At 42.0% G+C, this 23,794-nt stretch overlaps 2 protein-coding genes across 3 annotated transcripts in view; both read right to left on the bottom strand.

Moving 5' to 3' along the window:
• Positions 1-1,320: 1,320 nt before the first annotated feature.
• ccnp (cyclin P) lies at positions 1,321-9,729 on the bottom strand (the record flags this gene model as incomplete). Its single annotated transcript, XM_080772159.1, has 9 exons — positions 1,321-1,492; positions 2,246-2,424; positions 3,131-3,289; positions 5,397-5,552; positions 5,772-5,870; positions 6,771-6,946; positions 7,289-7,367; positions 8,099-8,206; positions 9,673-9,729. The coding sequence occupies 9 exons, from the start codon at positions 9,727-9,729 to the stop codon at positions 1,321-1,323; spliced, it is 1,185 nt and encodes a 394-aa protein (XP_080628285.1).
• Positions 9,730-10,711: 982 nt separating this feature from the next.
• The window catches only part of akt2 (v-akt murine thymoma viral oncogene homolog 2), a 28,418-nt gene continuing 15,335 nt past the window's right edge, over positions 10,712-23,794 (bottom strand). Inside the window, exons 4-14 of one of the 2 annotated variants that reach the window (XM_080771964.1) lie at positions 23,601-23,715; positions 19,776-19,932; positions 19,175-19,306; positions 18,890-18,955; positions 18,295-18,363; positions 17,908-18,030; positions 17,573-17,701; positions 16,388-16,602; positions 15,909-15,996; positions 15,518-15,620; positions 10,712-15,425 (exon numbers count right to left, since the gene is read on the bottom strand). In XM_080771964.1, the coding sequence (XP_080628090.1) occupies positions 15,346-15,425; positions 15,518-15,620; positions 15,909-15,996; positions 16,388-16,602; positions 17,573-17,701; positions 17,908-18,030; positions 18,295-18,363; positions 18,890-18,955; positions 19,175-19,306; positions 19,776-19,932; positions 23,601-23,715 (1,277 nt within the window). In that variant the 3' untranslated portion in view covers positions 10,712-15,345. The remainder of the gene's footprint in view (positions 15,426-15,517; positions 15,621-15,908; positions 15,997-16,387; positions 16,603-17,572; positions 17,702-17,907; positions 18,031-18,294; positions 18,364-18,889; positions 18,956-19,174; positions 19,307-19,775; positions 19,933-23,600; positions 23,716-23,794) is intronic. The other variant, XM_080771965.1, reaches the window with a different exon arrangement.

The following is a 23,794-nucleotide window of genomic DNA, read 5'->3' as shown; positions in this document are numbered from 1 at the left end:
TGGCCAGAGTACTGTGTGGTTTAGTATTGGCCTTAAAAGAGTCTTTGATAAACTAGTGTAGGGAAATCTGGGAACCCACATATGAGATTGAATACTACTTGATTGACAATGATGCCAAGTGTGTCCAATCAAATGGGAACTTAAACTTGAGTGGCTAAGCCCCAGTCACCAGGGCTCTGAAAATTATGTGGAAATTTCTGAAAATGCTAGAAGTTAGAATTCCTGGTAAATCATTTCGCAATTCAGCAGGTTTAGGGTTTTTGCAGCAGGGTCTTTATTTTAAACATTAAAAATGTATATTAAAGTTAATTTTGGCAAAAATAAACACAGAGACAAAGTATACACATTTTACATACAAAAACAGCTTAAACATAAGAGCATAAAAACATTCAAAGCATCTAAATTCTTGCAAGTCTGCCATGGAAGATAGTGATGGCCATGCAACATTATTTCATACGTTGTCATCGGGCAGAAACCTTGTAACTGCATTTCAAGGTTTTAAGTTAGTTATTCTCATAAATTGATGCTCTCATACTAGAGTGTCAAATAAAAGTAGCAAAAATAGCACATAAGCAATTTGTGAACATTTTCAAAAGTGCAAGTGGTCAAGTCAGTGGGTTTTATAAATGATTAACAAACTAAAATATTAAGAGCATGTAACTAAATAACTACTTTGGATACATTGGAAGTCTTTTCCCCCCAGTTCCTGAAAAGTAACGTTTTGTACATGAGTCATACAAGGTTTCTGTCGCTTCAGAGTTCAGACGAAGGTCTGATAAGTATATAAAACTTATCTTTATCTTCAGGAAAAAGAAAGTTCTATACATTATTTTGTAATAAATCACAGTGGCAAACTTACGCAGCAGAAACGCATAGGTCAACAGCTTTATTGAACCTTGCCTTTTTAAATTATGGAATAAAATTTCTAATACATTTTCTACATTAACAGAGTTGCCTTGGACCTTCTTTAAAGTTCGCCACCATAATTGTTCCTTCCACTGTGATGCATTAGGAAGGATATAGAACTTTTAAATAACTCTTGTCCTGATATCTTTTTATGTATTCAGGGTGCACTCTCATCACAGCCTTCCATAGCATAGACTTGCATGAAATCAGAGGAGGGAGTGCATATTTTGACCGCTTGGCCATCCCCATTTTCCATAGCATACATGTTAATCGTCAAGTCAAGGGTACTGACCACAGGGATCTGTTGTGAGGACATGGAAACCTAGCAGTCCAAATAGTCACCAGTCTCCGTGCTCCATCCATGGGAACCAGGTGAGGTGGAAAAGTTTCTCTGAATTCTCTCCCTGCAGGGCATTATGTGTGCAAGACAGGAGGCAGCACGCAAAGGGCATTCTGCAGAATGGGATGGTTGCTGACGTGCATGGCCTCTCGCGAGGAAAACTTGATGAAAGAAGGCGCTTCTCGGCTGTAGGCCTTGGCTGCAGCCTCGGCCAAGATGTGCATGATCCTTAGGAGGGTGTCCTCACTAGAAGACATGGGGCAGATCAAGAGATTTGAAAGACGGTTCTTTACAGCGAAGAGAAGCAAGTAGATTGATTTCAAATTGACAAAAGTATTCAATGCTCATACATTTTAGCTATAGTGTGTGTGGATCATACAGCTTTGGGCCAGTGATGTGGGAGCTAATGAGAACAGCAGATATTTGTAACTATGTAAGAACACGGTTATAAATTGTAAGGTTCGTAAAAAAACAAAATATCTTCTGTATGAAATAAAGCTGGGGAACAAATATTCATCGACTATGATATCCATGACAGATTTGTTCTGCATGTAACGTTACCCATAGCAAGTATCACTCAAGGAAAGTAGATTGTTGAAAATCTATGGTTTTAATGGAATTTTTTATTTTGGCAACCAGCTTTCATCGTTTACTTATTACATAGAATAAAGATAAGTCCTCTAAACTTGTATTCTATATTGCTAGTTTGATCACTTCTGTCACCTTAAAATAACTAATGGCCGATCTACAAGCTTGCAACACGGCGCGCTGTGATGTCGTGTGAGCTTTCGGTGCACAGCAATGTTGTCATAGAAGACACGTTGGCTTCTATGGAATCCAAATGACTGAAATCAGTCGTGGTGACTGAGAACTTTATGATGCACTTGAATGACCAAGTAAGCCTCCTCATCCAGTATCTGCAGTTCAGTTTTAATTTGGATTGCATACAACCCACAAATCCAAGAAATTAGTGAATCTACATAGAAGTTCTTTACACACCTGCTCACATATATGCTCGAGGCCACACACCAGGCCGTCTCCCCCTCTGGTGTCGGGGGCTCCTGCAGTACCCTACGGGCCAGGCAGAGGGCAGCGCCTGCCAACTGGACAGGCAAGAAAACGACGCACTGGCTCTCCATGAGAGACAGAGTCAGTAGATAACGGGCCATCCACACCACCTGACAGCACATAGAACAGTGGTTCTCAGCCCTTTTTCATGGCAAGGACCCCTACATTGCTTGTGGATCCCCATTTGAAAATGTATGCCAGGGACCCCCCCCCCCCACCATAAGAGAAGATTCAACCATTTTTATTTCAAGGACCCCCAGTTTGACATGCATTGGGCTATGGAACCTGCCATTTCTATCCCTGGGACCCTCTGTAAAAATCACTGTTATCCAACTCAGAGAGTGTACAAATGGAACCAAATCCATTTGTACACTCTGGTTACAGACCCATAATGGTCCATTTGGTTCCAAAAGTATATCCAAGTTAGCGGTCCTAGAAGAGACAACCAAGGACTCAGTCTAAACTATGAAGTTTACCGGTTGCACGACCCAGGAAGAATCACTGTAATAGAGAAATAGCCAGCAATCCAAGGTTCTTCTGGTACATTTATTGCATATTGCTGCACGGACAGACAAAACACAGACAGATGCGTTTCGGCGTCAAGCCTTCCTCAGTATATGAAACTGGAACTCCGTCAAGTAGGCCTACCCCTAGGGGTCCCCAGACCCCAATTTGAGAACCAATGACCTAGAATATCGGGAGGCCTACATGCAACACATAATTCATCACCACAATTTCAAAGAACTACTACATTCATTAATGTATGAAAAACACTGATAGGGCTATAAGCCAACCTACAAACAAACGACAACCAACCTTGGTACTGCAGCGTGCGATGGCTGCAGAGAGGGTGAGGAAGTTGAGCGGTGAACAGTGGGAGAGATCAAAGTGGAGTGTGATGAGGACTCTACGTTCCATGCGAAGCAGCTGGTGCTTGGTATACGTGTTGTCCATGAGGTAGCACAGCTCAGACACCTGGTGCATGAAGAGAGCAATCAATTACATTCATTGATTATTGCAGTCACAGCATGTAGAATGGGTACAGTTCAAGGAAAGTACAGTTCAATACAAAAACTGCTACCGAGGATATAACCATGAACACTCGTTTACATCAGGGTCCTCCTCTCCATCAATTCAGCAAATACTCCTTTTTTTTTTTTTGGAAAAGATGGCAATTTACATCTGCAGTCTCCACACAACAGGCAGACATTGACACACATTACACTAGGAAGCAAAGCACAAAAACATACATACAACAACCAACAATGAACAAACGTGTCTATATGGTTTAGCAGCGTTTTTAATACATTTAATGGTGCAGAGCCAACTAAACTGCAATGGGCTTAGGGGGGGGCAATGAAATCTTTTAGAAAGGAGCGGTTTGTAGCTCACTTATGAACACTCCAACAGCAGTGTCAATGTGCCTTCGTCTCTAAACTTCCCATCATACAGTGAAAAACCAACAAATAACCCGTGTGAAGCGAGTGGTGTAACTCTGTGTGGGGGTCCCCAAGACCTCCTGGGGGTTCACAAGAAAACAGCCATGGTGCCTGCCCGGTTCCGGCGAGCCACCCCGAGTCCGAAACGGTTGAGAAATGACCGTTACCATGTGGGGGTCCACGGGGGGTCCCTGGAACATCCAAACCCCCAGAAACGCGCCCAGGGGGCCAGCCTGGTTCCGGCGAGCCGCCTCGTGTCCGAAATGGTTGAGAAATGACAGTTACCGTGTGGGGGTCCCCAGGTGGGCCCTGTACTGTACTTTACCACCCCAAATCATCAAATACACAGTTAATGCGTTAGGCTGTGCAACAGTGACACTTGCTTGTGCAAACAAATCTAACGCAATATTCGTGCTCGGACACAGCCAGCCAGAGACGTCTATAGGAGTGGTTGCACCACTCAAACACATTCTACAAAACTTGTTCACTTGGTGAAGCTGCACAATGCCGTCACAGCAAGCCAACACTAAGTCAGAAGTAGCTCCAATTGTCTAGAAAGCATGCCCGGCAGTACAGCAGCCTGCCAGTTTGGTAGCCCCATAGCAGTACTTCCAAGCAGCCATCTACAAATCTTCATTTCTTATTTAACATCAACTGTAGGCATTCAGTAAAAAGCCATCCACACAAGTGCAGCAGCAACTCATGGTGCGTTGAGAGTTGATTTGGAGCAGCTACATTGCGTCTTTGTAACGTCATGTCGCTGGCTTCCATTGACCATGAATGGTAGACTGCATTGTTTAATCTGCCCGTGTGAACGCAACAAGAGACTTTGCATTTGTCATGCAGTTAAAAAAAATCACATGGAACCAACCAGGTATATACAAATTCGCATTTTGGTGAGGTTAGTCTTCTGGCAAGCCCTTTCAAACTGAGGGAGCATGTTGTATCAACCTCGGCTAGCGTGTCAAAAACATTTGGCAAATGCTTTTCTTTCGTCTCATTTACAATCGTCTCTACAATTGCACAGCCATTCGGTTCAACATTCCATTACCTCCACTGATTTACATTGGGGTCGCCGGGTGCCCGTTAAAAAAAAAAAAAAAAAAAGTGTTTAGTTTTATTTATTCACACAATAAAAAAAGTACGAAAAAGGTAAAAAGAGAAAAATAAGTGCAGGCAAGAAAGCAAACCCATAAAGGGCTTATAGATGGTTCTCATCTAAAACAAACAAATGGTAAGTTAACCCATCCTGGACAGGAACCCCTGTTGGTGTTTTAAGCATTATGTAATACTTTGAGCTTATAGATCTGCTAACTTTCAATAGCTAAAGCACGGCACCGAGTGCCACGCTACGACCTTGTAGATCTGCCATCTTTTTTTATCGTGAAAATGTGGTGCAAAGCTTTGAATATATATTCTTTCAGAGTGAATGTTATTAACTCAAATATTTGCTTCTGGGGGTTGCCTTGAACATCATATTTTCAGATGGGAGTCGGCAGCCAATTACATATATTTTTGGAGGTCCTTGAAATGATAGTTTGAGCACCAATGACATAGAAACATGGGTTTTTCAGAAAACCGTCAGGATTTTGAAGGCATTTGTAGAATCATCCTCACAAAGTAATCAATGTAGTTTCCCATACCTCAGGGAGTTGAGTCTCCTCTTTCTTGGCAGCCAGGAAGAGGCAGACCACAGCAATGAGCTGCAGTTTGGATGTTGACACCTTGATCTGCCGCAGAGAGTGGTTGAGGAGGTGGACTGCCAGACAGAGGGTCTCATCCTGGAAATGGAACAGATCCTAGAAAAACAAGACTTATTCAAGAAACAAATATATATATATACAGTATACAGTTTATTCATTGCATGACCGTTTCACACACTGAAATTAATCATTGCATATCGAGCTCGACAGGCCGCAGTTATTATGAAGACAAGAGAAAAACATTATCGGCATTCAACATTTCATTTCAATGTCCCTTAAGTGAAAGAATAGTCGTGTGCAACACACAGAACTCACATTAACCTGTATGAGCCAGTCAACAAGAACTGCATAAGTTGTATCCGTGTAAGGCTGGGGCAGCTCAGCACTGGGGAAACAGCTCTGGAATTGATTTCTCTGGAGAATGGAGAAAAGTGGACAACCATAACAAAGGCATTACATTAACCAATGCACCTAGCCCATAAACAACTTGGTTTACTCCAAGAAAAAAAATAAGTAGCTCTCGAATTTTCCAAAATGTCCATGTTAGTAGTCATGCTGGGCAAGACCTACATTGTAGTGTCTACATGACAAAACATAACATAACAAAAGCGTGGCTGCGCGGCACCCACTGCCGTTATAGGAACCTTCCGCCACTGAACACAGCCATCTTTTTAGAGTACATTGTGCTTCAGTATATTGACAAGCTTCATAGAGATGCAAATTTCCCTTTCCAGCTCGATTTGGCACCTGCCCACAGAGCCAAAACTACTAGTAACTGTGCTTAACTGACCAGCCAACTGGCCTGACCCCCACAGAGAATCTAGGTTGTATTGTCAAGAGGAAGGTGTGAGACACAAGACTGAACATACAAATTAATTTACAGCGGTTTTCAAAGCAAACCTCAACAGTGACACAGGCTGATCACCTCCATGCCACGCCCCATTGATGAAATAATTTGTTCAAAAGTAGCCCAGACCCAGTATTAACTGCATACATTAATATTTTTTTCAGATGGTCGACATTTCTAGTTTAAAAAAATATTTTTTTTAGTAGTCTCTTAAAATATTCGAAATTCATTGAGATTTGAGATAGGATTTTTAGATTTCCATGAACTGTACGCCATAATCCTCAAGATTAAAACAAAAAAGGTTTTAAATACTTGAGAATATATGAAAGTTTCACTTTTTGAATTATATTACGGAAGAAAATGAACTTCTACAAAATATTCCAATTCATCCAGATGGACCTGTAGGTCTGGCAAGAGGTTGGTGGTTCAATTAGGGAATAACCTGACCACCGTCCATTTTATCTTACCATCATATCCAAAAAGATGTCCCAAGCGTAGCTGCGGTCATGGATCATGGTCAGCTTCTCCATGGCAGTTTCAACTTCATGTTGGAGCAGGCTGGGGATCAGTGCCTGTAGGCTGTGAAGGCCCTGGAAGTCATGGGGGTTGAGCAGCATCGCCCCAGTAACGCACGCATGCTCTGCTACACAGTGACAAGAATAGAAGATACAATCTTTCAAAAATAGCAGATCTACAAGCTCGTAGCTCGGCACTCGCTGCCGCGCTATATGAGCTTATTATCTGCCATTTTTCAACAGCTAAAGTTTAAAACAATGGTTAAGTGGTTCAACGCCACGGTGACAGATGCGTTCTAGGTCTTAATGGGTTCAAAAAAGGAAAGACTAGAGATATAATTTTGTTCCCGTGTCTTGCGGGCAATTCACAGCAGCACAGAGTAAAACTAAGCTCGAGAATCTCCCCTGGTTGCTCCTTGTCAAGTAGCCCTGGCCTGGATAAGGAAGCCAAATAGCTTGAGTATACTTGCCATCATCTGAGCACGTCTGATCATCACTAGGAAAGCCCACGATAATGTCATCATCAGTTGACCGTTGTAACCTCCGAGCCTGAAAATATACATAAAATGTACTCATGAGAAGACTGTCAATGCAATATATGTATACAAAAAAATGGAAATATATATTAAAAAAATACTAATTGTGTGGGCTGTTGACAGCCTATAGCAGTGGTTTTCAACCAGGGATCCAGAGACCACCCAGTGGGCCAATAATTGAGAGTTGGCAGCCGAATAGATCCTCATAGATTTTAACTTCAATTATTGTTAAACATCTGCATTACTTAATTTTCAACCAAGTCTACACAAGAGAATGTAGAATAATTTTCCTTATGGTATTAGTACGACATCAATACAGCATTGAATTGTGGACAAAATCTTATTGAGTGACAACAAAATATAAAGTTTTGGGTCTGAGGATAAATCTCATCAAATTGTGGTCTGCGATTCCAAATAAAAAATGGGCTTTGATATGAAAAGGGCTGAAACCACTGGCCTATAGGAAGTTAGCCTAAGTGCAGCAGAAAAAATGTTGCTAGGCCAAGTCCTAATATGTAATTTGGTGGTGGAGGTTTAATGGTAGCCATACAGGTAACCAGTTAACCCAGCTAACCTTTCATTAGGTTTTCTTGAAGACTAAAATAACTGATAACCGAAGTTAGGCCATCTTACAACACGTCATGCTGCGACGTGTTGTAAGCTCATTTTGGTGCACGACACACCTCTATGGGAGAGAGTAATGACTGAAATCAGTCGTGGCAACCGAGAACCTTATAGACCTACCCATGGACCCTCTGAGCCCCTAGGCTCATCTTCTTGGGCCTGCCAAGGATCTTTAGGCCCACAGGCATTCGCCCAAGCTGCTCTGAGAGGGGGGCACTGCTCCTCCGTCTGGAATAATAGGAGCACATTGTAGTTAAAGCTGTTGATACAGGTCAAGTGGGGACTTATAACATTATGTGGGCACCTCAATGTTAAAATAGAAATACTATTTTCTCCTCAAATGTACTGTGTAAGGGGATAGTCCAGCAGCAAACAGGTTTCTTTTGTTTAAAGTGGGAAATTTATATATATATATATATATATATATATATATATATATATATATATTTTTTTTTAATTGGTCTAAAATATTGTCTATATACATATAGGCCTATTCATGAATCCACTTGCTCAGCCCAAGGAGTGTTTTGTCCAAAATAATGATTGGAATTATCACATCACATGCTACTTAACCCATTCTGGGCAGGAACCCCTTTTGGTGTTTTAGGCATTATGTTATAATTTAGCTATTGAAAAATAGCAAACCTGCCATTTTTGAAAAATCGTGAAAATGTGGCACAAATCTGAATATATATTCTTTCAGAGTGAATGTTTTTAGCTCAAATCTGCTTATTTTCAGATGGGAACCACTGACAGTGAAACATGGGTTTTTCAGAAAACGGTCTTCTAATCTGATTTAAAAGACCTTTCATAGAATCGAGCTTTATAGGTCTAAATGGGTGCATAATTTCTTTTTTTTTTACAGGATGTTAGTGGTGGTTCGTCACAAACAAAACCCCTAGAAAAGAAATTGCTCAAAACCAACAGCCAGTCAGCAAGTGGTTTCATGAATGTATAGACAATATTTTAGGCAACAAAAAAAAAGAAATCTATATAGCAAATTTCCCACCCCACACAGACTGCTGGACTAGGAATAAATGTAGGCTATGTCATGACATTGAAAATATAAAGTAGGCTACATGATTTGAACATGCATGGTACATCATTAGACTAATTTTATACCCTTCCATCTATGCCCAAATGATATCCACAGGTTTTGTAGCAATTATGCCCCAAATAAATATTTATAGGCCTCATCATGTAAATACATATTATATGTGGTTATATATTGGCTAAGGGCCCACTGTATCTGGTTAGAAGTACAATCAACCTACAGTTTACACAGTTTTATTTTAATTAATATTAAGAATAAATAAAGTTATATTTTTAAAAAAAAGGAATGTAAAGACGGTGCCAATAGTCAAGAAAATACTAGACCGATCACATTTTTAAACATTTCAAATAGAAAAAGAAGTCTAGGATTTGGTTGGCCTATAGTTTAGGCGTTTGCGTTTCTACCGATAGCATGGGTCACACACAGTGGCAAATCTTTATTATCTATTCTAAATCAACGAAATTGAACAAATGACAAACACTTGCTCAATCTTGCCACTGTGTGCGACCCATGTAGGCTAGTAGCCTACCTTAGTTTATATGATGTTGTTGAATCGGTGGATCCCGATCCTAATGTTGGGATAATTTGCCCACAAGCCCGCACCAATAAAAGTCCCCGCGATGATTCCAGTTTTACTCACCTTGTTGTGCAAGTCCAGCAGTGGCTTGGAGTCGCAGAACCCAGTCACCATGGCCATAGTTGAGCCAGAGACAGGGGTTTTAACTCACAACGCCGCTGCAGCTACTTACACCGAGACGGAAGAGAGGAGACAGAAGCTTCATTCATCTTCCTAGCGGTGGTGGAGCGCTTCATATAGACAACAGGTGGGTTGATTAAACACAGGTCAGGTGATCATTATAGAGGGGGTGGAGTCCCGGAGACATCAGCCTTAAAATGTCACCAAAAAATATTAAAAGCTCATTTTTCGAGAATTTTATATTCTACACAAGCCTGTCAACAGTTTTCTGGCACATTATACTTTCAAATGTTCTAACTAAGCCTTTAGGCTACTGTAGCTGCCACAGGTCACCTGACCTGTCACAGGTCATCTGTGAAACTCTAACTCCAAATAATGCAATCTATAAATGCACCATTTATAGAGTTGATCAAATTCGACACACGCTTTCCACACCCCACAACAGGGAGTGCAGTGCCCGGTGTCGGACCCAATGTTGTCCAGAACCGCCACAAAAGGCCTCTGCAGAGTCTGCCTGCATGGGCTCTGGACAGGGCCCATGACCTGGCAGGCCCCATATATGGATTATGGAGCTGGCCTGTTCTGACATCACAACACTTCATATTTGGCCATGCCTGACACAGAACTCCACATATAGTAAAGGGACACAGATAGAACAGATACGGAAATCTCCATATATGGGCATAAAAGGGACACAGATGGGTGGAACGGGTACAACGAGCCGGGTAGGGCATGGATCTCCACTGAACTTCCACCATTATCGGTGCTCTACAGCCCGGAACTGGTCTAGTAAATAAATAAAGAATCATTTTGGTCTTTGGCAAAATTGGAATTTTGATAGGTTACCCATTTCAGTGTAACACTGTTGGTGGAAGTGAGAAAATACTAGCCTATATGATATATCAAGAGCAAAGGCAAAAGATTCCCACATACTGTATATTTTGGTTGTGGCATGTGATGTGAAAGATAAGATATAAAATGATCAGATGAGAGAAGCCTTTATTGATCCCCAGAGGGAAATTCAGGTGTCATCATAGCAGCAACAGCGGTATAAGAATCAATGGCATCTATGTATTAATAATTAATTTGTTAAAAATATATTTTTTGCAAATTAATTGAATCTGTGACTTTATGTTTAGAAACCCTTGGTTTTCAGTATTGTATTCCAGTATTGGTTAGACAAAAAAAGAAAGAAAAGAAAGAAAGAAAGATGAGCAAGGAGAAGATAACGTGAAGAGGATGTAAGGGGAGGATGGAGGGAAGACATGTGAACAAAAGAAGGGGAAAAAAAGAAAAAAAATGCCATACAGAATTAATAATTTACAGTAAAAAGTGTACAATATCATTTCCAGTCAGATATTTGACATTTGTATGTACTGTCTGTGGACAGAAAGTTTGTCTAAAATGAAAATACCACAATGTATTCTGATGGGTGTCATTTGTGACGAAATAATATCTTTCCAGAAGTTTTATATGAATTCAAGTACTTAGTTGGGAGGGACTAATATTTTGACAAAAGTTGCAAAAGCTGTAGCTGTAGCATATAATACACGTCTGAGAGAAGGGAAGACATGGTGCAGAGGAGGAAGGAGCATAAGATGGAGCAGCAGCAGAGGCGAGGAGAAGAGAGGGATGACAGAGAATAGGAAGAAAACGTATTATGACAAAAGGCACCAGCTAGGTTTGAACACTGGACTATTTTTTTACTGCGAGCCTGCAAGGGAACAAAACAAACCACATGGGCTACCATGTCGAATCTGTAGTTAGAATATTAGTACAGGAGTGTTAAAAACGGTGTGATTGAATAGGAGGGAGAGAGGGGGTGATGTCTGGTGGGTACCCCAGTGATTCCCAAACAATTTCATGTCAAGTTTGGCCAAAAAAACTATAATTCTGTCAGGGTCTCCCGTACAAGATTTGTTGTTAAAATGTTTCCAACATATTCAAATGTATTTAATTTTTTTTTTAAATAGCAGATCTACAACCTCACAACACATCACATTGCGAGCTTGTAGTTTGGCAATTTTCAAATTGCCAAACTACATAGGGATTTGATAATTGAACAGATTTTCTGACGCAATATTTACTGAATTGGGGCCCCCCTCAACGACACCTGGGACTCCCAGGTGTTTTAGGCACAAGGTTTACTTATGATACAATTTGTATGATTTAGAATTTCAGACTGAAACTGCTCTAGACCGAAATTTTCAGTTTTCTATGTAATTAAAACTGCATCCGCAAAAAAGGGGTAGTTGTGCTGAGAGCAGAAACTTCTGGAAAAACACTGTGAGATCTATGAATTCAGACAAAAAAGCTCACAGGAAGTATGCAACCGATACAAAAGTGCCTTATATAAACCGTAATTACCATCATTATTACTTTGTCCCACACTTTATCAACATGAATTATAACATTTGTGGTTTTTCTCTCAAATGCTCTTGAATATCAAGCAATTCAAACGCACAAATCCACAGCACGTGCATGCACGCATGCCCACACACACACTAAAGAGATGTTGCTGATATGAAATGAGGGGTATTCCAGACTGCTATACAAATTAATCACAAAACCATCCATCTAGAACAGTTCTCTGAGGCCTCTTTTCCACCAAAAGAACTTTGGTTCTAGAACCGGTTCCGTTCTAGATTCTTGGAGCCTGGGTTCTTTCACTGAACTGGCGACTATACCTTTTGGTTCCAGATCTGAACCAACTTTTATGGTTCTGAACCGATTCATTTTCAGTGGAAACACTCTGAACTGGTTCAATATTAGGCAGGGGAAAAATAACTTAACCAGTTCAGCCCCGGTGCCATTTGATTTTGATTTAATTTCATATGAACACTACAGAACCGATAATTTCATTATCATTCTGAACACTACAGAATTTACTCTTATAATGGTTGCATTTCTTATTCAGTACAGTAATTAACTGTAAATTAAATTGTTTCGAGAAATGTTTAATGTCTATCTTTAATCATCAACTCGAGTTCCCAAGGAGCTAGATAGCCTTGAAGGCCTTTGCAGTAATTTACTTTTCAGTAATCCAATCTAAACCCTATTTAATATATTTCATTTGTTAAACCGAATGTTTAAAAATCAACATTACATAAAGATTATGGACTTGTTAAGATTTGAATTCAATTTAGTTTGAATAATCGAAAAGAAAAAGCAAGTGTAGCAAATATCAAATACTTTGGAGGAAGCCAAGAAGGTGCTGCAAAGAAAATAATTTATACGAGTCTGAGATGCTGAAAGCATTGATAGCAACACATTTTCTTTAAATGAGGAAGGACATGTTAATACAATGGAATATATTAATGTTTCCAGTGTGCAGGTTCATCTCATCTTCAATGTCATTTAAAACGTAAAGCCTTTTTAAACCATTCCCGAAGCCTCAGTTATAATTTCTTTGAGGAAACGGTACATTGGTTTATAAAGGCTGCTCATAGGTCTCCCCATAATAACAATCATTTCAAACAATTTACAAAATCAAAGAGTTGCATTTGGTGATAAGGGTGTTACGCTGACTAAACAAACAATCCTCACGGAAACCCCAAAATGAAGAACTTAAAAAAAGCAAACATGTTTAAAAACTATATATATATATATATATATATATATATATAGTTTTTAATATAATATATATACTTTTAAAACAATACAACGCGTATTCCAAAGGAATACGTGGACTGAAAGGGAGAGAAACAAAAAAAAAGAAAAAAGAATGATGATCCTTTAGCAAAGCTCAAAGAGCTTCCAGCAATATGGAGTAATTAAGCTCGTGTCAACATGAGCATTAAAATAAAAAAACAAAAGTGACTGATAGTGTACTCCATTATACACTGAGGGGGACTCTGGCCTACTCTTTAACTTAAGAGTTATATTTGGGTGTGTGCGTGTCGCGCCCCGAAAACAGCCGAAAAAGCTCACACATTATGAGCTTGTACATCTGCTATTTTTCAGTGTAGGACATCGGCGTGCAGGAAAGCATACAATTATCAGGCTTTAGCCCCGAATAAAAGGACTTCGCAGATTTATGCACTCAAACACAGGATTTTAAAGAAAACACAAAACCAAATAACATTACAAGTGGAATCATTGAACTGGCAAATATCCACCACTTCAGTCAAATTTTGGCCTCATCACAATAAAAATGAAATCAACGATTGAACCTTTTCTTCCATTCTTTAAATACGGGAACATTCAAATGCTTATTAAAAATAACCAAAATATACTCCTGGCTCACGCAGGAAGTGACAACCAATGGAACAAAGATATTAAATAGCTGTGGTTACCTGGACTGGCCGTTTTCCCCACAGGGGTCACCTCTATTATCCTTATGCCCGATTCACACTGTCACTTGCCGAAAAGATCAAGATTTATTCTTTTTGGCAAGCGACAATAAAAGTCAAGCGATGAAGCATAAATATGAGCTTTACCCTCCTCACTTACTGGTATCAATACCAGACCTAACAAACCTAAGCTAACTCAACTCCATTAACTCGAGTCCTCTTCCTTTTTTGTTAAATTGTTCCCCTACAATGACACCTTTACTCACCAACGTTCAGAAATGGAAAAACTAAAATCTAACAAACAGCAAATGGATGGTCAAGATTCAAATGGGTTGTTCTTACATTCTCTCGCAGTCTTACGCGTGCACACATTCAAACCGTCATTCAAACCAACCAACACACAGTGCAATTGGAGAAAGGGCTCTCTCTCTCCTTTAGTTTTCGTCCACTTTCTCTACCCATGATTTCATTCTGCCACTGCCTCTTTTCCACTCTGTTGGAACAGTCCCACACTTGATTTGTAACAGCAAGTTCCAGAAAGAGCACTTGTAAAAATAATAATAAAAAAAGGAAAGGAAAATAAATTGCAGAAATATGGCTTTCTATTTAAAACCGTAACAATCATTCCCCCCCCCCCCTAATAAAAAAAAAAAAAAAAAAATCTTTTTTTTCTCAAATTTGATTCAACCTTTTTAAAATTCTATCAAGTAGGTTTGTACGCAATGCAGTCTATGCAAGGGTTGGTTGGTGTGTTGGCAATATGTCCGTTTGTATGCGCATGGGCATCTTGTGTGTGAGCATTAGGTGGTGTGAAGCATGGGTCCCAGCTGGTGGAAACATGGTACTGCTGGCATAACCTGGTTATGGTGAGGTCGAGGGATAGATGTGGGGAGCCCCAGAGTAGTGTGACAGGTCCCTGTAGACAGACAGGGCATACTGTATAAGCCAGCCCTGGTGGGAGTCGAGAGACAAAGCCACCGGTCTCTCCACACACAAACCTGCTGAGGTCAGGTCATTCACCGCTTGTTTCCTTGTCATGCTCTGCTGCGGTCCATGTCTCATCATCTTCACGTTGATCTCCTGGCGTGCATTTAATTTGCTTTCTTGTGTATGACTGCGAGAGTTGTGTGTGTGTGTGTGTGTGTGTAAAAAGACTGATGGGAAAATGTGTCTTGTGCCAGTTTGTGGTTGTGTCATTCAGATTCCCCAGCAGTGCAAGTGTGTGTGTGTGTGTGTGTGTGTGTGTGTGTGTGTGTGTGTGTAGAGGAACGTGGTTGTGAAGGTGTTACGCCTGCCTGCTTGTTTGTTTTGAGTGTTTGAACGGTCACTCCCGTATGCTGGCGGAGTAGGAGAACTGGGGGAAGTGCGTACGCTGGTCTGAATCCTCTGGGTCTATGCTGTCATCTGGAGGACACAGAAGGAATGCATGAAGTTTATTGGTTACTTAAAGCATAATTTATAATGCTACCGTCTCAGGAAAAAGCGGATGTGCTTACACTTGTCCGGAGGTGTGACGGTAATGGTCTGTGCAGTGAACTCGTCATCGAAGTAACGCGTGTCCGTCTCTGACGTCACCTGGGGCTTGAAGGGTGGAATAAGCTACCGGGACAGGGGACGGGTGAAAGTTAGTTAAATATGAAATCATAACTCTAGGAAAATCATAAACATATTATTACCAAGCGTGAGGTTCCATCAAGGAACATGCTTCAGCGTGAACATTTAAAGATGCACAAAGGATCACCAACATTTAAAATGGACATACAGGACTCGCATGAAGTGTTACTGGACACTGCACATCACATTTGGACAGCAAGTAGATGGCGGGTTATGAAGTGGATTTCGTGTAAATTCCTTGAACTCTCTCTGTTCGATGATTGATATCCTCACCTTTCTGTCCACAACATCCTGCCAGTTGATGGTAATGAAGAACTTGTGAGTCATCACTTCTTTGGCATCTTCTGCGCTGCCTCCAAGCCTGAAAACAGTGAATGCCACCAGTGTTATAGGTTAGGTTAAAAATAAGTCACATGGTAGCAAAGATGCTGAGCTGTCCGTCAGTCTCACTTGTAAACAAACATTGTGTAGCGGAGCTACTAACGTCCCATAGTCTGAAGGGAAGCAACGCTCCGATTGGTTCAGAAACACACAGGCTTCCGTTTCAGAGTGAAACTTCAAAATAAAATGCCCCAAAAAGCCATTGCACCCCTACTTTAAAAATGTCTAACAACGTCTAAAAACATTAAAATCATGTCAGAACTTCAACTGTCCACTGGCTGACATTCATTTTACAGTGTAGTAGGGGTGCTGGCAGGGTTATCAATTATCAATCAATAACCATCTGTCCTTGCTTATCTATCGACACATACCTCTGCTTGGGGTCCTTCTTTAACAGGCCTGCCAGCAGGGCCTTGGCCTCCGGGGCCAGGTTCTTGGGGAAGCGGATCTCCTCCATGAGGATGAGCTCGAACAGGCGCTCGTGGTCCTGGTTGTAGAAAGGCAAGCGACCACACATCATCTCGTACATGACCACGCCCAGACCCCACCAGTCCACCGCCCGGCCATAGTCGTTGTCTTCCAGCACCTGGTAGGGTAGGAATGGAAGGGAATGTATGTGTGACAAATACCAAGTAAAAAACAAGTTACAATTTAAAAAATAGAAAAATCTGTAATTTTGTATTCTGATGTTTGCAAACTTTGCACTGTCAATAAACAAATATAAAAAAAACAGATATTGTGGGGTTATGGAAGTTGGTAAATTACCTCTGGGGCCAGATATTGTGGGGTTATGGATTTGGTAAATTACCTCTGGGGCCAGGTATTCTGGGGTTATGGAAGGTGGTACATTACCTCTGGGGCCAGGTATTGTGGGGTTATGGAAGTTGGTAAATTACCTCTGGGGCCAGGAATTCTGGGGTTATGGAAGTTGGTAAATTACCTCTGGGGCCAGGTATTCTGGGGTTATGGAAGGTGGTACATTACCTCTGGGGCCAGGTATTCTGGGGTTATGGAGGTTGGTACATTACCTCTGGGGCCAGGTATTCTGGGGTTATGGAGGTTGGTACATTACCTCTGGGGCCAGGTATTCTGGGGTTATGGAGGTTGGTACATTACCTCTGGGGCCAGGTATTCTGGGGTTATGGAATGTGGTACATTACCTCTGGGGCCAGGTATTCTGGGGTTATGGAGGTTGGTACATTACCTCTGGGGCCAGGTATTCTGGGGTTATGGAGGTTGGTACATTACCTCTGGGGCCAGGTATTCTGGGGTTATGGAGGTTGGTACATTACCTCTGGGGCCAGGTATTCTGGGGTTATGGAAGGTGGTACATTACCTCTGGGGCCAGGTATTCTGGGGTTATGGAATGTGGTACATTACCTCTGGGGCCAGGTATTCTGGGGTTATGGAGGTTGGTACATTACCTCTGGGGCCAGGTATTCTGGGGTTATGGAGGTTGGTACATTACCTCTGGGGCCAGGTATTCTGGGGTTATGGAATGTGGTACATTACCTCTGGGGCCAGGTATTCTGGGGTTATGGAGGTTGGTACATTACCTCTGGGGCCAGGTATTCTGGGGTTCCACAGAAGGTTTTCATGGTGGCGCCGTCCGTGATGCCTTCTTTACACAGGCCAAAGTCCGTTATCTTTATGTGCCCATCCTTGTCCAGCATTAGGTTCTCCAGCTGAAGAAGGAAACAAGATTAACGTTAAACTTTACAACATTTAGCTGATGTTCTTGTCCACACCAGCCAGTGGACAGTGTAGGCCCCTGTAAACTACATAGCGTGAGTGTAGGTATTCCAGTGCAGACACTATGTCGTTACCTTTAGGTCCCTGTAAACTACATTGCGTGAGTGTAGGTATTCCAGTGTAGACACTATCTCCTTACCTTTAGGTCCCTGTAAACTACATTGCGTGAGTGTAGGTATTCCAGTGCAGACACTATCTCGGCACCATAAAACCGTGCCCGGTCTTCTGTGAATACTCTATCTCGGGATAAGTGAAAGAAGAGCTGCAGAGAGAGAGAAAAACAAAGGATGAGGACTCGGAGGAACAGAGTGACCACCTTCTCAAAAGGTCATACATGTCAACATACATGTCAACACGCATAGTCACATACATTGTTATTATGATTTCCTTGACGCGTCTGTTGTCCTAATGCTGATACAGTAAAGTAGTAGTAGTACAGTAGTACAAGAAAGGCAATAGAATAAAATAACAGTATTAAGATTATGACCGATTTGGGAAGGGAAAACTATTGAAACAAAGAACTCACCTCCCCGCCATTTGCATACTCCATCACAAAGCATAGCCGGTCATGTGTTTGGAAGGCATATTTTAGTGTCTAAGGAAGGAGTGGACAAAACAAATAGTTGGTATCAGTTAATTTGAGATGGAACTTCTTTGATTCAAACAATAGACTGGAGCAGTGGTTCTCAATCTCAAACTTTTTCATGTCAAGGTCAAGGACCACCAAAATGATACTCATTAGCCTGCGGACCCCCACATTTGAAAATATATATCAAGGACCCCCATAAGAGAAGAGCTTTATGGTTCTAGCAACCATTTTCATTTCAAGAGCCCCCGGTTTGACCTGAATAGGCTACGGTCCCCCATTTTATGGCATTTCTATCTCTGGGACCGCAATGTACATTTTTAAATCCAAGTTAATTTAACTCAGAGTGTGTACAAATGGACCCAAATGGACCCTAACGGCTCCATTTGGTATGTGTACCCTCTCTGAGTTAGTTGGTTCCTATTCCCAACTATCATTTAGCTGGGTAAACCCTGGAACTCCCTAGGGGTCCCCAGACCCCACTTTGGGAACCACTGGACTGGAGAACAAAGCTGTCCAGGAGTTGGTAACTTACCGTCAGGAATGGATGCCTCGTATTTTGTAGAACTCTGCTCTCTGTAACTGTGTGCGCCACCTCATCCTAGTATTATACAAACAGAGTACCGGTAAATGGTAAATAGTGCATTTATATCGCGCTTTTATCCAAGGTGCTTTACGTAGATTCACCCATTCACACACCGACGGCGGAGGAAACCATGCAAGGCAGCAACCTGCACATCAGGAGCAATTAGGGATTCAGAGTCTTGCGTGTCATGTGTGCTATGTGAATTACCCGTGTGATGTTGAAATTAGCACTCACTTTGGCAATGATGACTTCTTTGCGGAGTATTTTCATGGCATAGTACATCCCAGTGGCCTTCTCCTTGACAAGGATCACTTTGCCAAACGTGCCCTTGCCTAATAGCTTCAGGTAGTCAAAGTCACTCATGGTCTGGAGGGACAAGGAGAGAGAGACGCCTGGATTAAGATGACATATCTCGCAGTAGAGTTTAAGATTTCAGCCGAGCCCCTCGGAACCTTTGGGTCGGGCCGGGCTGAACACGTACGGGCTACATTTAACAGTGCAGCCGGGGAAACTCTCCCCTGTCAGGTGAAAAGAAGCAGCTTGGACTCCTCATGCATACAAGAAAGCATGAGGTCAGTCCGCTGCCCCCAAGGTCGGCAGAGGAAGTGTATCGCCCAGGATTACATTAGATAATTGACACCGAGTGAAAAAAATGGGTTACAAAATCGTGGGATAAAATGTATAGGACCCAGGAGTAACTGAAGAGCAGCTGCGGTCAGTGTGAAGCGAGTGACACACACACGAGACAGTGTTCTATACGCACCAAGCTAGTTTGAAATACACAAAACATTTGAGCCGTCACTGAAGGTGTGACGGGCAGCCGACAGACACTGACCACTTTGGAGGCGCGTGACTTGGACATGGCGACCTCCATCTCCTCGGCTCCGCTGCTGTCGCTGGGAGAGCCGAACTTGATCTCCATGGGCTCCTCATCCTGCTGCTGGCTCTTCAGGCCGTTGGCCACCGTCTGGATGGCTCGCATCCACTCCTCCCTGACGACACAACGAGTTAGTTTAATTAGTTACTACAGTCTGGATGGATCGCATCCACTCCTCCCTGACCACACAACGAGTTAGTTTCATTAGTTACTACAGTCTGGATGGATCGCATCCACTCCTCCCTGACGACACAACGAGTTAGTTAGTGTGGTTGCCCTAAAGGGGCAACCAGACTCTTGTATCTCTAACACTTTATTATTATTATTCACTCCACTACTGGAGTAAGACAAAGTTTGGCGCCCTACAACAACAAGAAGTTTTGACTGTACGCACTTGAGCCATATGTCAAATTGACCGGAAAATCGACCGCTTGTACTTTGCTAAGAGAAATGTTGTATATTTTATTTGATATGAATTTATTAGTGAATTAAATTTCCCCATTGACATGAATGGGGAAATGCAAAAAAACACATTCAAGTATTTTTCCCTCTGAGACTGTAAGCACTATAGTTACAAAACTTTCAGGGATATTTCCTAATTATCACTAAAATTAATTAAAAATATAATTTTTTAGTTCGGCCTCATGGTGGCGCTATAACAGCCCACTTCACCTTTCGGCTCATAACTCTTGCACCGTAGCTCGGAAAATCAAAATTATTTCCCCCCTGGATTCCTTGGGTCATGACGCATCTCCCCATATAGGCCACGCCCTTTTCCGCCATGATGGATTTTCCGCCATTTTGAATTTTGTCCAAAACACACTTTTTGCTTTTCCCACTACAGATTTTGTCCAAATGTCACAGAAATCGGCACACGTGACCTCTGGACCCACACGATTAAAAAACCGACTTCGGAATTTAGATAGTGCGTATCGTTCGGCCGTAACCGTCGTCCGAAGTCAGTAGGAGGGGCCTATATCACGAAAAACACCATAAATCACGAACGGAACGTCCAATCCATCCGGAATTCGAATCGCACGTCCGGGGTGGTTCGTTCGACCGAGTTCCGAAAGCAATTCCATTTTCATCCACAGGGGGCGCCGCAAACGCGATATATGTAACCGTCTGTCGGGAAAACATGAATTTCGGGGGTCACATCCCCTCAGAATTACTTACACGCGACCTGAGACGTGACTCGAAACCGTAGCAGGCCGGCGAGATCAGCGGGAGGGGTATACATGTAAGCCGCCGCGGCAACCACACTCTGCAATTTTTCAAAATTGCGACCTTTCTAGTTTCATTAGTTACTACAGTCTGGATGGCTCTCATCCACTCCTCCCTGACAACACAACGAGTTAGTTTCATTAGTTACTACAGTCTGGATGGATCTCATCCACTCCTCCCTGACAACACAACGAGTTAGTTTCATTAGTTACTACAGTCTGGATGGATGGATCGCATCCACTCCTCCCTGACGACACAACGAGTTAGTTTCATTAGTTACTACAGTCTGGATGGCTCGCATCCACTCCTCCCTGACGACACAACGAGTTAGTTTCATTAGTTACTACAGTCTGGATGGATCGCATCCACTCCTCCCTGACCACACAACGAGTTAGTTTCATTAGTTACTACAGTCTGGATGGCTCTCATCCACTCCTCCCTGACAACACAACGAGTTAGTTTCATTAGTTACTACAGTCTTGATGGCTCTCATCCACTCCTCCCTGACAACACAACGAGTTAGTTTCATTCATTACTACAGTCTGGATGGATCGCATCCACTCCTCCCTGACGACACAACGAGTTAGTTTCATTAGTTACTACAGTCTGGATGGCTCTCATCCACTCCTCCCTGACGACACAACGAGTTAGTTTCATTAGTTACTTCCTCCCTAGCCTCGGAAACCCAGACGTTTTTATTTCCAGGGAGAAAAAAAAGTCTGGGTCTGAGTCCACTTCAATTCGGCATAGAGTAGCGCAAACATTGCTCACTCTCTGCTGATTTCTGATTGTCTGCACCTTTGTAAAATTGACATACACACGCACACATGTACACACACACGCTCCTCTCTCTCTCTGTCGCTCTAAGTAATTAGTCTCATGTCGCGCAGCTGCGCATATATTCTCCCGGCGGATCCTGCCGGGAGCTGCCTATGCCATAAAAAGCATATGTGAGTTCCAGGCTACTTCCTCCCTGACGACACAACGAGCTAGTTTCATTAGTTACTACAGTCTGGATGGATCGCATCCACTCCTCCCTGACAACACAACGAGTTAGTTTCATTAGTTACTACAGTCTTGATGGCTCTCATCCACTCCTCCCTGACAACACAACGAGTTAGTTTCTTTCTTTACTACAGTCTGGATGGATCGCATCCACTCCTCCCTGACCACACAACGAGTTAGTTTCATTAGTTACTACAGTGGTTTTCAACCCGCTTCATATCAAAAGGAACCCATTCAAGGACCACTGGTTTACTACATTGATGATTGATCTGAAAATAGTCCTCGGAGGAATGATTGGTTTTTACGGCAAAATGTAAAACATCCATGACTTTAACGTTGCCAGAAACATCAGCCGAAGAAGCAGATAATTTACGTTGTGTTCATCAGTTGAAGGTTTAAATCTATAAAAAATAATATCCTGATAATTACAATAAAACGCTAACAAATGGTAGCTTTTTGTAAAATGGTCAACAGTAAAGTACACACAGAGTCATATTCAATAGGCTATAAACATGCCATACCAGTTGTAATATGATCCTTTGACTGTTTAGTGGGGTATATACAAAGGTCTAAGAGTGAGGGGTTAGGGGTTGAATACATAATCAGATTTAATGTAGACCGTAATACTGCAGTGTATTTCTCTATACTTATGGAGAATGTATAGAGAAATAAGTAAGGTACAATGGCCCATTGAAGTCCCCCATGGCTTACTTAACGCAACCTTCCTTTGGTCCTAGTATTGTCCTTACTTACAACTAACTAAATTGTTTCTCAATCTCAACCAGTGGGATGTACTCTGAAAGTTAATTCATAAGACAGCCATGCTTGAGTTACAGTTCGTTTTATTTGGTTCTGTCAAAGTTATCACCTCCAATAATTTACAAATGTATTTCTAGTAGGTGTTCCCGATCAGGTTTTTTGGGACCGATCCCAATCACTGATTGTTTTTCTCACGATCGTCCGATACCGATTTTGTGCGTAAGGGGAAAATGTGAATATTTCCAAAATTCAAAAGGGCTCCCGTGTATGTAGGGAGGAAGGGGAGAATGTTTAGGCCTGTCACAAAGAGAAAGGGAATAACCATGGCTGAGGGAGCACCCCCTCCCCCCCAGGCACAGCACCCCCTCGGACAGGAGGGGAAAAGTAATATTATTTAATCAAAACAGATTTCTGTTACTAGGCCTAATTAATATGCTGTATCACAGTATGCCTTATCCAATTTTGGGCGGGAACCCCTTTTGGTGTTTTAAATATTATGTTATAATTTAGCTATTGAAAAATAGCAGATCTACAAGCTCATATTTTTGAAAAATCGTTAAAATGTGCCTCAAATCTTGATTTAGATTTTTTATTTATTTTGATGTCAGGCCTGAATGGGTTAATTGCTTGAGTCAGTTTATTCATATAACTTGCGTGTGGAAGGAAAGTAAAAGCCCCGTTCCTGCGTGAAAATGCACATGTACGATGCACTCGCGCACCCGCGTTCTGCAGTGTGCGCAAACGTGCGCACACCCTCTCCTGAATGTTCAGCACCTCCTACTGTAAATAACTCACCTCTCCTCGTTGCTGTCCACATGGAAGGTGCGCTCTATCACCGTGGTCCACTGTAGACAACGGATGACAAACGTGTTTGGCCTCGGCCGCTCCGTTTTCATCAGCTGACATTCTGCTGAACAGAGCAGAACACACACACGCTCTATTAGGACGGAGCTACTAAAGGGCACCTCACTGCGGCAAAAACTCATAAC

Source organism: Protomyctophum bolini (assembly GCF_963924005.1).
Source record: "Protomyctophum bolini genome assembly, chromosome: 9".
Lineage (NCBI taxonomy): Eukaryota > Metazoa > Chordata > Actinopteri > Myctophiformes > Myctophidae > Protomyctophum > Protomyctophum bolini.
This window is presented reverse-complemented; position numbering and strand designations above follow the sequence as displayed.